The 13,398-nt window shown below is 39.5% G+C and overlaps 1 protein-coding gene across 2 annotated transcripts in view; it reads left to right on the top strand.

Moving 5' to 3' along the window:
* Nucleotides 1-13,398, top strand: part of LOC117502563 (potassium voltage-gated channel subfamily H member 5-like) — a 33,413-nt gene that overhangs the window by 9,754 nt on the left and 10,261 nt on the right. Inside the window, exons 1-8 of one of the 2 annotated variants that reach the window (XM_034161599.1) lie at nucleotides 624-1,168; nucleotides 2,519-2,642; nucleotides 5,347-5,453; nucleotides 5,619-5,747; nucleotides 8,873-8,988; nucleotides 9,609-10,001; nucleotides 10,112-10,204; nucleotides 12,248-12,677. In XM_034161599.1, the coding sequence (XP_034017490.1) occupies nucleotides 1,096-1,168; nucleotides 2,519-2,642; nucleotides 5,347-5,453; nucleotides 5,619-5,747; nucleotides 8,873-8,988; nucleotides 9,609-10,001; nucleotides 10,112-10,204; nucleotides 12,248-12,677 (1,465 nt within the window). In that variant the 5' untranslated portion in view covers nucleotides 624-1,095. Of the gene's footprint in view, nucleotides 1-623; nucleotides 1,169-2,518; nucleotides 2,643-5,346; nucleotides 5,454-5,618; nucleotides 5,748-8,872; nucleotides 8,989-9,608; nucleotides 10,002-10,111; nucleotides 10,205-12,247; nucleotides 12,678-13,398 lie in introns of those variants that run through there. The other variant, XM_034161600.1, reaches the window with a different exon arrangement.

Raw genomic sequence — 13,398 nt, forward strand, 5'->3', positions numbered from 1 at the left:
CAACCTGAAAAATCACTTCCAACAGGGGATTTCACAGTTAAAGAATGATTGATTGATTAGTATTATTGTAATAACATTGTATAAATATTCATACATAAAGCACAAAGTGTGTATTTCCACTGTGGTCCATTAAAAGAGTGGAAGAGGTGAAAAAGAGTGTAGGCAAGGTGGAGTTGGTGCAGAAAGGTGGCAGGTGTGCTTTGTGACAGGATAGCTGCAAAAGTGAAGGGAAAAGTTCACAAGATGAGGTGATGGGGCAAACACAAAGAGAATAGCTGGAGGTGGCAGAACTGAAGATGCTGTGATTTTCTTTGGGGAGTGACGAGGATGGACAGGATTAAGAATGAACATGTCGGAGGAACATCACAGATGGGACAAGTTGGAGACAAAGTCAGAGAGCTAAGAGAGGTGAGATTGAGATGGTTTTGACATCTGCAAAGGAGGGACCCAGGGTATATAGGGAGAAGGATGTTGAGGATGGAGCCGCCAGGCAGGAGGAGAAGAGGGAGGACAAAGAGGAGGTTTATGGATGTGCTGAAAGTGGACATGCAGGTGGTTGCAGAGGACTGCGACTGAAAGAACAGTCGATATGAGTGTGAAACATGATGTTGCGCTAACTGAATAAAGTAAGATATATATGTAAATATGAATAAATTATGCATAATCACAAAATACAAAATTGTTTTTGCAGAAATACAAAAGAAATGCCACGTAAATGTGCATGTGCAATCTAACAGAATGAAGCTGAATAATGTCAAGAAAGTGTCCTTCAGAATAAAATATTAATAGGTTAAGTAACTGGTAAAATTCATCCTCATTTAGCTTTCCACACCATTTTTTTATGTTGCTACTTTAACATTATGCCAAAACTGTAATTTGTGCTCAACCTGGAGAGAATGATCCATTAACTTCCATTTTTGACTTGGCTTTTATTTTAAAGCATAGTCTGGAAGTAGTATTTGTTGTTGTCGTTAGCTTAATGCTGGTGGTCCAGCTCTTGTGGAGGTAGACCCACAGACTGTGCAGACCCAGTGAGGGGGCAGACACATCAGCAGGACCAGCAAGCAGCAGTGGATCTGTGCCCAACCCTCCATAATGCATGGGGGCAAGAGAGGGCTGGTGGCACCACAGAACACTTTTTTGGAAAATATTGTGCGGCGCTCATGCGGTGAGTGGGGAAAAAAAATTTAAATGTCATGTCAGTAACCACGCCCTGCGACAGACTGGCGTCGTGTCCAGGGTGTACCCATCCTTGTACCCCATTACTGCTGGGACAGGCTCCAGCTCCCCCCTCCCGTGACCCTTACTTGGACTATTGGGTGTGGAAAATGAATGGATGGACAGATGGATCAGTAACCACACAGGTTTGGGTTGCTTACTTAGAAAGTGTTATTTTTACAAAGCATCAAAAACTTAGGCTCTTGCCTTTTTGTCACTTTTTTGTTGTTACAGCTACTTGCCGACAATTAAAGGGGTGAGCAAGTTTGTGTAATTTTAGGATTGAGATTTTAATGGTGATCCAGCAAAATATAAATCTATTATTCCTTGGGTGTCATCAGTCGCTGTGAAGAATTTTAATTTCATGCACATTTTAATTTTGTCCTCTTGCAGTCCATGTTTGCTGTTGAATTCTACATAATGAATTTGCATTTTTATTATTATTATTTTTCCATTTCAAACGTTTGTGAGGTGTTCAGTACAGATGGTAGCTTTCAGTTTGCAGCAGTTGCGAGTGATTTAATTGCATGCAAATTTACTTCAGTAATTATATTTTCTGTTGAATTATGACTAATTATTTGCATTTTAATTTTAATGTTCAATATTGACTGCAGCTATAATATGATATTCCTCACTGGAGCTAAAAGATAAAACCATAGATTTTTAATGATTCAGATGAGAGGGAATGAATGTGTATGTGTTTATGAAGTGAACTCTTTCCTTTAATAATATGTTGTAAGGGAATTTTTTTGTCATATGCTGCAGAGTGCACACGTTCATGTCTTCATTTGAACATCCGACACTGAAGCGACAAATGTGCAAATGCTTTATCATCTACAGGAGGAAAGTCAGCCTCAACCATTTTCCTTCGGGCTGCAGCTCCTTCAAAGCTGCTCCTCATCAGTAACAAAAATGACTGTGTCCACTCATCGTTATAGTTGGACTTTTTGTACCCTGTTTGCTGATGCTTTCATGACTTCATTTCACCAGTGAGCAGGATTTGTCAAATTCAGAACTTCAAAGTGTTTTCATCACCCCTGTCCAACTTCCACACAAACAGATTTGGGTGTTTGTGATTGCCTGTTGTTATATAGGTACATCACCGTGGTTTCTCTAATACTCCATCTTTAATTGGTTTGTCTGCAGAAACCCAGTTGTAACAATATCATAAAACTCTGGGCTTTCACAAAAAAAAAACAACAAAAAAAACAATCATTAGCAGATGCAGTGTAGGACTTTGGGTCAGCTCAGACTGCGCTGTTTAATTTGTATTATTAAATTGTTTGTGTCTTAATGCCAGAAACCAGTTTCCTCTTGGGAAATGCGCAGATAGTGGAATGGCCCATTGTGTACAGCAACGATGGATTCTGCAAGCTGTCTGGTTACCACAGAGCTGAAGTCATGCACAGAAGCAGCACATGCAAGTAAGATGGGCTTTTTGTAGTGTAATGGCTCGAACAGGTTCAAAAAGGGATGAAAGATTTCTGGAAATTGCTGTCTTTCTGGATGTGGAGCATGCTGCTGTTTGTACTGGACGTTGTTACGACAACTGCAGTTAGCATTCACATGTGCATTCTGGCAAACTGGATAATGCCAGTGATTACTGTCAACTCCGGTTCGTGTTAGAATGTGTTCTGTGCAGTGTGTGTGTGTGTGTGTGTGTGTGTGTGTGTGTGTGTGTGTGTGTGTGTGTGTGTGTGTGTGTGTGTGTGTGTGTGTGTGTGTGTGTGTGTGTGTGTGTGTGTGTGTGTGTGTGTGTGTGTGTGTGTGGAATCATCCGGAACTGAACCTGGACTATATTGGAATTCTGCTATTGTACAACACCTCTGGTAGTACCCCAAAGCCACTGTATGGATCTGGAAGTATTGCTCAAATTTCTACAATTTCTGTGCACTTCAGAGAAATGTAATAAATAACTAGAAGCACTCAGAGAGTGCAAACCTCCGCCAAGGCCATGGGGTCACTGACGCCATAACATCTACACGCTGTGGAATCATTGAACCTAAAAAAAGTCTAATAATGATGTTTGCTCAGTAGTAAAAAAAAAAAGTTTAATCTGCTGTGACTGGATAGCATGTATCCTTAACAGTTGGCATCACAGTTTATTGCAACTTGCACCTTTCCCAGAAGCTACTGTCATCTGAGCACTGATATTGATATTGCATGTGCTTATAGACAAAAACAAATAAGAGACAAAATTCAATTTATTATTCAACTAAACTGCAAATATATGAGTTTTTTTTTAACATTTATGAATCACTTCTCAAAACAAGGTCATAGGGTCACTGACCCTAAAGAGATTCCCTCCTTGCCACAGTGATCTATTCAACAATTCAGTGTTACAACCAAAACTATGATACAAACACTTTTCTTTCCTTTATATTTGACATCCTTGACCATGAAAACTACCACTAGAACTTGGAATCACTTTTATGTCTTTTATCAGTTCAAAAGTTACTGTATAAAAACAATGTTTTCGGTAATGGCGGTTTCTTCTGGATCTAGCTCCATAACGTTTTGAAGCTACATCAAATCTGATGACACGTTACTGAATCAGTACAGATTCAGCTACAATTTGGTGTTAGTGTGCATCTCTAGTTTCATTTGTCACCTCACACTGACACATGTTCCATTTTCCTTATATTTTTGCATATTCTGGATCACCAGATCCGGAATCCGGATCCGATCATCACCAAACTTTGTTGTTTGATAGAACATTTGAATATGTTACACCCTAATTTTTTTTCAAGTCTTTCTGCCTTGTTTTTGTGGAGTTAGAAACTAGAATGTCAAAATTCCCCCTATCGCGCAATGGTGAAGAATCCTTTAAAAAATTTCTGGATCCGGATCGTGATCCGGATCACCACTAAAATTTAATCACTTGTTCCTCTTGTCATTTCCAACCACTCCACAAAATTTCATCAAATCCGTTCAAAACGTTTTGAGTTATCCTGCTGACTGACAGACAGACAAACAAACAAACGCGACCGAAAACATAACCTCCTTGGCGGAGGTAATTAAGCATTTACAAGAAAGTCATTTAGCTTCGTAAGCATTTACAAGAAAGTCATTTAGCTTCGTGCCACATTCCAAATCTCACTTTGGGGGAAGAGGAGTGACAGGAAGACAGAGGACGGGAAGGAGAGGAACTCTAGTAGCCAGTAAACCAGTAGTGAGCATTTATATTTAGATTTGCAAATTGTTTTTTACTTTCACTTATGATACTGTGTGCTTCTTACCCTGTGTGCTGCTATACAATGCCTGAGGGATCAGTAAAGTTCTATCTAATCTAAAATTTAAAAGAATGCAGTGCCATTCTAGAAGTCGAGTGAAGAGTCTTCTGGGTTTCACGCTTTGTTTCCATACAGTGCTGAAGGTACACATTCACGCTAACTGTCGGTGATGCTAATGGTTGCTATTAAATGTAGAGACCCTGCAAGCGAGTTCAGCCAAGCACCTTGATCCGCTTGCTGCACGTACACTTGATACGCCTCATACTCCATATAATCTATTCGACACGCACGACATGCTCCACTAAACACTCCCTTCAAATTGCGCGGGCCATTTAAGATGCAGTTTTCCCAGCACTCTCCTCTGCCAGTCAGTGCCCCCACTCCTGCATTAATGTTGCTGTATGCTCTCAGCTCGCCTCCACTGCCACATCTACCCGTGGGCTCCGACGGGGGGCATCGCTCCTCATTATCTGTGCAGGGAGTGATGGGGTCGGAGCCTAGATGCCAAACTCCAACTTCGTGCTGCTTTTGCAGTAAATATTCTTTTGTCTGAATGAACTGCAGTTAACATACGCGTCAGTAGACACAATATAAAAGTTTAATCACTGTCTTAACGTGTCAGAATGTGGAACTCATTCAAGACTGAAAATTGTGAAAAGGCACAAACAGAACGTAAGAAAAATACAACTCTGGCAGCAGTTTCTAGAAAAATGTGACACTCATTTGTCATTAATTAAAGGTGAATTTCGAACAAAATTCAAGCAGCATTGTTCAGGCTGCCTCAGTTTTATCTCTGTGGCTGTGGCTTCCTGTTTTTTTTTTTTTTTTTTTTTTTTTTTCTCACACCCATCCAACAGAAAACCCTGTTTTGCCAAATGTCTCTCTTTTTTGGTAGGTTCATGTATGGAGATCTGACTGATAAGAAGACAATAGATAAAATCAGACAAACATTTGACACCTATGAGTCCAATTTCTTTGAGGTGCTGCTCTATTCAAAAGATAGTGAGTCCACTTTTTTGATGTTGTTGTTTTTACTAAACTCATTAATTGCATGATTTAAAAAGTGACATCATTATACATAGTTTCTGTTTGTTGCATAGTTGATGATTATAAATAATAAATAATACCACCACTTTCTGCTCTGTTTTCATCAATTGGATTTTGCAGGAACACCCATTTGGCTCTACATGCAGGTGGCTCCAATCAGAAATGAAAATGACAAGGTGGTCTTATTCCTGTGTACCTTCAGAGACATCACGCTTTTCAAGCAGCCGATTGAAGACGAATCAAATAGAGGTGAGTGTTCGTCATGTATAGAGACAAAATGGATTCATCCTGTGATTGTAGTTTCACTGGAGTCACCATATAAAAAAAATGCATTATTCAGTGCATGACTTTTATTCATTATTCCACTCATTGAAAGTTCTGAAACATTTGTACAAATTGAACTCAAGTGTGAGCCAGGTGTTACTTTTAATTATTTATTTAATAGTGTACAGTAGATGTCAACATTGTAGTGCGTAACAGTGTATTTTTTATTTCAGATCTGCCAAAATTATTTACTTTGAAGGGCCATAAACTCACCTGGATGGAGGATACAGGCTAAAAATAAACGTTGATGTTGTTTGAATTGCATACATATGTTACATTTCAGTTTGAGAAAATTAATAGTCAAAATTGACAATATTTCAAAATTGTTAAAAGACCTTTCTTATACATTATAAAAGTTGTTTATTAATTTGGGCCACAATAAAGGGAGCGCAGAACACATGTGGACCAGGGGCCACAAATTGGGTAGGTCTGGTTTAGAGCATTTCCAACCTGTGACATCATCAAAAAGCAGTGATTTCACTATCATCACATCTATATATATTATATATATAATATATATATATATATATATATATATATATATATTATATGTATAAACCATTTGAATTGATGTGATGACTGCTGTTTAATTTGTTTTCTGGAGTTCAAAACAATTTCCTGAAGCAACTGTTTCATTCACTGTTTCAAGAGTTTGGAACAGTGAATGGTGCTGTGAAGTGATTTTTAGTTTTTTACTATTTGTGGGTGATTCTTAGACTACGGGCACTTTATTATGTCCTTTGATCATATTGTATGAAAACAGAAAAAAAGGGGAAATTTCACACTTTATAGTTATCTTACAATGAAGTGTGTTACGGAAATTTGTTCTAGTAGTCTATGATGACTTTTTCACCTTTTTTCAGAATCATTATATGCAAATATTGCCCGTTTTGTGCTTGTCCCACACCCAGACATTTGATCTCAATGAAAAAAAACTGAATGGTAAAGAAACGTTTTTTTCTAATGTTTTAAAATATCTCTGAATAAAATATCAGTAAAATAATGAAAACATAAATTGGGGTATTCAATGTCATACAACTGTTGTGATTTTTTTTAAACAAAATGTAGTTGTCCCACACTATTGCCGTAATTTCCACCACAACACTGTAATGTCCCTAAACAGTTTGTATGAAAGATTGTTGGGGTAGTTTCTGTGGAGATAAACAGTGACATCAGAGCACATGTATATAGCTCCAAATTACAACAAACAGTTGCCCCAAGGCGCTTTATATTGTAAGGCAATGGTGTGGTGGAAATTACATTTACAAGGCCAATAGTGCCCGTAGTTAAAGAATCACCCTTGTGTGCTTCAAACTGGTGAGCTATTTTATGAAGTGGTCCTTTTATTGTTCCCAGAATTTCAAAGCAAGTGTTTGAACTGGAAATAATTTGTCTCATTACCTTATGAGTTTCTAAGAGTGACTAAGTTTATGAAACAATGATTTATTTTAGTTGTCAAGCATTTCACAACAGTGAATCATTAGTTTTACTGTTTCTATCATGTTGAAATAGTGAACCATTTTGGGAAGCAATATTTGCCTTCAAATTTAGAAGAATATGAGTCTTAAAATCCATGTCTCAAGGTATCTGTGTTTTAAATCTCAAGCTACACACACAAGATGCTATGACTAGACTGAACATCTTTCTTGTTTGGCCGCCAACACACAACTGTCCAGGTGTTGTGTGTATGGGTCAGTGAACACTGTGTTTTGTGCATTAGTTTAGGAACCATGTTGCTGCAGTTAAGTGTGCATGGCTGCTAAGACATACAGTGCATGCAGAAAGTATTCACAGTGCTGCACTTTTTTATATAACACATTTCTTTATTGTACAGCCTTATTCCAAAATGGATGAAATTCTTTTTTTTTTCTGACACAATTCAACACACAGTACCCCATAATGACAATGTGATTTTTTTTTAAAGATTTATTTAAAAAAACAAAAAAAAACTAAGAAAACATAAGTATTCACAGCCTTTGCCATGAAGTTGATAATTGAGCTCAGGTGCATCCTGTTTCTACTGATCATCCTTGAGTTGTTCTACAGCTTAATTGGAGACCACCTGGGGTAAATTCAGTTGATTGGACATGATTTGGAAAGACACACACCTGTCTACATATAAGGTCCCACAGTTGACGGTGCATGTCAGAGCACAAACCAAGCATGAAGGCAAAACAATTGTCTGTAGACCTCCAAGACAGGATTGTCTTGAGGCACAAATCTAGAGAAGGGTACAGAAACATTTCTGCTGCTTTGAAGGTCCCAATGAGCACAGTGGTCTCCATCATCCGTAATTGTAAGAAGTTCAGATCCACCAGGACTCTTCCTAGAGCTGGCTGCTGTCTAAAGTGAGCAATTATTCAGGAAGGTGACCAATAACCTGATGGTCACTCTGTCAGCACTCCAGAATTCCTCTGTAGAGAGAGGAGAACCTTCCAGAAGAACAGCCATCTCTGCAGCAATCCACCAATCAGGCCTGTACTGTAGAGTGGCCAGACGGAAACCACTCCTTAGTAAAAGGCACATGGCAGCCCACCTGAAGTTTGTCAAAAGGTACCTGAAGGACCTTCAGACCATGAGAAACAAAATTCTGTGGTCTGATGAGACAAAGATTGGACTCTTAGGCGTGAATGCCAGGCGTCATCCCTACAGTGCAAAAATTTCAAAAAACTTTTTTCATGTTGTCATTATGGGGTGTTGTGAGTGGAATTTTTTTTGGGGGGGGGGCTAATTTGCTCCTTTTTGGAATAAGACTGTAACAAAACAAAATGTGGAGAAAGTGAAGCACTGTGAATACTTTCTGGATGCACTGCACACATAAGTAAAGAAGAAACAAAGTTTATATGTGGAAGGTTGGTGGGCTTCAGACCAGACCATCCTCTGTTCAATTCCCCATCAGACAGGAAAATCACTCAAGTCCCATGGCTAAGGTCCTTAATCCCAAAGTTGCTCCTGGTATGCAGATGAACACTTTACACTGGAGCACATACTTGGAAGCAATGTTGTGTGTGTACACCAGATAATTTATTTGTCTTTTTGTCTGCTGGCAGGATGGACCAAGTTTGCCAGGTTGACACGGGCACTAACCAACAACCGCAACCTGGTGCAGCAGTTAGCACCACTCAGTAAGACTGAGGTCAGTCACAAGCCCTCCAGACTGGCTGAGGTAATTGATCACTATTCTTCCCAATGCATTGATCGACATTGTGTGTAAACAACTTCACGTTAATAATGTCAGAGCTGTTGTGTAATTCATACCCCCCCCCCCCAAACTCAGTGACTTCGGATTAATGCCTATGTTCTTAACATGTGAACATTGATGTTTCAGAAGGTTATAATTACAGTATATTGACCTTGTTTTTAAACCTGCAGTTGCTTGTGTCTTACAAAACTCATCAGTTTCGTCATTATGGAGTCAAGCAAACGTGGTATTCCTTCAATTGCAGTATTCCTGCGTTATTCCTAGTAGGAAGTCAGAAAGTCCCGGTTTCCATAAACTGCAGTATGAACTTCAAACAATGCATTCACTTCTTTCCTTCTTGCCGTCTGCAAGATCTCATGGCGTCAACTCGCTGTATTTTCCATAAAATTCTCCAAATAAATACTTTACCAGCAATAATTGAGCTGTAACTTTGCGATATACCACAAAAAAATGATGGCACATACTAGACTTCAAGTGAATTTTGTCCATTGTTTGTCGAGTTGAAGGGGACAACACCTTTACAGTCTTAACTTCATACATGTACCGCTATCCTTTGCTATACTCTGCTTCTGTATTCATGAAAGGCTCTCCAGCTGGGTTCAGATATTCTGCCTCAGTACAAACAAGAAGCCCCCAAAACTCCTCCACACATCATCCTCCACTACTGCACCTTCAAGACCACCTGGGACTGGGTCATCCTTATTCTCACCTTCTACACCGCCATCATGGTACCCTACAATGTCTCCTTTAAGACCAAGCAAAACAACTTGACTTGGCTGGTGGTGGACAGCGTCGTTGACGTCATCTTCCTGATCGATATTGTCCTCAACTTCCACACAACCTTTGTGGGTCCTGCTGGAGAGGTCATTTCAGATGCCAAACTCATTCGAATGAATTACCTGAAAACATGGTTCGTCATTGACTTGCTCTCCTGTCTGCCCTACGACATCATCAATGCCTTTGAACATGTGCATGATGTAAGTGATTTTCAGGAATTCTATTTCACTTATAAATGTGAACATTTTCTGACAGTTCTTTCAGATTTGGTTTGATTTGTAAAACTTTATTTTTGTCTGTCTCTCTGAAGGATAATTTTTTATCTGCCTCTTCAGCAAGTCATCTCCGAGAGTCTTCACATTTTCACAGGAATACAACCCGGTCGGAAGATTCTGTACTCCCGGTAAGAAGATCCATGCACTTTTGGGAATTAGGGAATGATTCCTGCAACATTCATATTGCTCAAACAGAACCTTCATGAAGCTTATTTTTATCTCAGCCAAGCACTATTACTTAAAAGTAATTTTTCTAAAAATTGGTAATAAATTTGGATCAAATCTGGTGCTTTGTGTTCCAACCTACGCAACTGGTTTGAGTCCTTGATTGACATTCATCAAGGCAAACCTATGTTCCATCATTATCACCTCAAAGTTACCCTCTAACAGCCGTTGATAGGTGTTATGTGGGCATTTTCTTGGTCCGATCCAGTTGGTGGGAGCTACAAAATATCTATGCGCTGGCTCATGCTTGGGGAACATTTGCCACAAGGGAACCATGATTTTGTACCTCTGTCAAGTGACTTATGACTCCATCGGTTCCTCCCAGACTTCTTCCAACCCCGCTGGTTGACCTTGGTTCACATGATTGCTGGTGCTGAGGTCCTGCAAGGGAATCTTTTAATAAGTTTGACACTTCCCCTGCAAATAGACACTGTTGATGGCAATTTTCAAGACCTGGATCTTGGTGTTGATCTCGGACACGTGCAAGACGAGTCACACAGGCTCATCACTCAGCTTGTTGAGAACTTCAACTGGGACATGCATTGACTTCTCAAAGACCCCAACATAACTGGCAAACTCAAGCTCAGCTGAGAAATGTAGCCATTGAACTCAACAACTTTACCCAACGCCCAGTCCATGAAAGCACTGGACAAAATAGAGAAAGGGACAAATCCCTACTGGAACCCAGAGTTTACAACAGATTTAAGATGGCTATACTGTCTGCAGGTCATAGAGCTTTCTCTTATCATGCCTCTGCTCTGTGGAATGATCTCCCTGTGTCAATTAAACAGTCAGATTCTGTGGAGTCTTTCAAGTCCAGACTTAAGACTCACTTATTTTCCCTTTCGTATGGCTAGCATACTGGTATAGTTTTGTGTTACCCTTTTTACTCTTTTAATTCATTTTATTAGGAAACAGAGGAGGCTGCAGCCTCAACTTTACCTAAATTCTGGGTCTTTTAGTGAAGCTTATGTCTAGTGGCCGGCGATCACTTTAGTATTTCTTCTCTTTTCTTGTTATTTAATGCTGGCAAATTATACAGTATTTCTTGTCTTTCTGATGCCAGATTCTGTTTTTTCTCTGTTTAAGGTGCAGCTCCATCCAGAGATGGGAGTTGTATTTGTGCTGGTGACTCTCCTGTCCTGTGCACCAACAGTATTTCTTGTATATTCGTCCGTGAATTGTTCTGTAATTTATGTTTGTAGCATGGCCCAAGCAGAGGGTCACACCTTTGAGTCTGGTCTGCTTGAGGTTTCTTCCTTACAGGGAGTTTTTCCTTACCACTGTTACTCTGGGGTTGGTAAGGTTAGACCATTCTTGTGTCAAGCGCCTTGAGGCAACTCTGTTGTGATTTGGCGCTATATAATTGAAATGAAATTGAAAATTTAAAATTATACTGATAGACCAGTCTGTTTGTGAGGAGTTTACACACGTTGAGGGGTGAACGATTTGCATACATGGACACAACAGGTGAACATAATGCAATGTGGAATCTGCACAACAAGACCTAGGGAGTTGCCAAGGATAGCACTGGGTTTGTTGATGATCCTAGAAGGAGGTGTTTAATTTCAGAGGGCACTTTGAATGTTGCTGAGAGAACATGCAGATCATTGCTTGTTGGGAAGACCCAGTACAAAAGCCATTACATTTTAGAGCACATCCATTAAAAGTTGTAATAGCAGGAAATGCTCCATGACTCTTTAAAGCATTGTGGCTTTCGGGGCTTTGGTAAAGGAACAGTAGGCAATCTGAGTTGTCTTTTTAGTTTGCCGTTTGCTTTGGCAAGATGTGTTTAACTGAACTTTGTGCATTTATCATCATTATAATAGCCACAAAAATAACTGTGAGCTTAAAAAGGCTTTGTACATACAATATTATGAAACATTCTCATCTTACTAAGTCCATAACAACTAAATCCAACCTCTGGGTTTTGTTTCACTCTGTAGGGTCTCAGCAGCCTATTCAGTTCTCTAAAGGTGATCCGTCTGCTCCGGTTAGGCCGTGTGGCCAGGAAGCTGGACCACTACCTGGAGTACGGAGCGGCCGTTTTGGTTCTTTTGGTGTGTGTCTTCGGTCTCGTGGCCCACTGGCTGGCCTGTATCTGGTATAGCATTGGCGACTATGAGGTCATCGACGAGACCACCAACACCATTAAGACCAACAGCTGGCTGTACCAGCTGGCCCTGAGTATCGGAACACCTTATCGTTACAATGTGAGTGGAACAGGCCAGTGGGAAGGTGGTCCGAGTAAGGATACGCTGTACATTTCATCGCTCTATTTCACCATGACAAGTCTCACCACCATTGGTTTTGGAAACATTGCACCAGCTACAGATGGGGAGAAGATTTTTTCCGTGGCTATGATGATGGTGGGCTGTAAGTACTCAGTCACTTTCAAATTTGACGATTTATTATTTCCAAAAACGTGTTAATATATTTTAATGTGTAGATGAAATAACAAAATCAGATGACAACTGTAAGTAGCAAGAATTTCCCTTTGGGAATTCATAAAGAGCCTTTGTTTTTATGCTATTCAGTTTTAAATGCCAATAGTTTCTTAAAGTGGACATGTACTTTTTTTTTTTTTTTTTTTAAATCAGCATTAGTTGCCATTTCATATTAAACATTCACAAAGTCCCACAATTCCATGTCTTTGCATGTAGAAACTATACTACTGTAAGCAAAATGTAAGCCTGAAATGGCTCGTTATAGACTTCCGTGACATATGTCATGGAGGGCCATATAGTGACCATTTGTATAAATATGTGTATTGCGTGATTAATAATTCTAAAAATGGTCAAATGTGTGGTAATTTTGACATTTCAACATATAAAACTTTGATGTGATAATGCTTTTTTATGTTTATAGTTGTCTCACATTAAACTGACTCAGGATCTGTCCTAACTTTCAAATTGCATCTCCTGAGATCTTGTTTGACACAGCACCACTATGTCACTGGAGATACCACTTCCCACCACCTACATTTGTTTGCACACCGGCACTTTTAGACCTCGAAACCTCCATTAAACCAAGCCTGCATGTTTGGCAGGTGTTTTTACTTCACTCATGCATTCATCCGTTCATGATATGCCAGTAC

Source organism: Thalassophryne amazonica, chromosome 21 (genome assembly GCF_902500255.1).
Source record: "Thalassophryne amazonica chromosome 21, fThaAma1.1, whole genome shotgun sequence".
NCBI lineage: Eukaryota > Metazoa > Chordata > Actinopteri > Batrachoidiformes > Batrachoididae > Thalassophryne > Thalassophryne amazonica.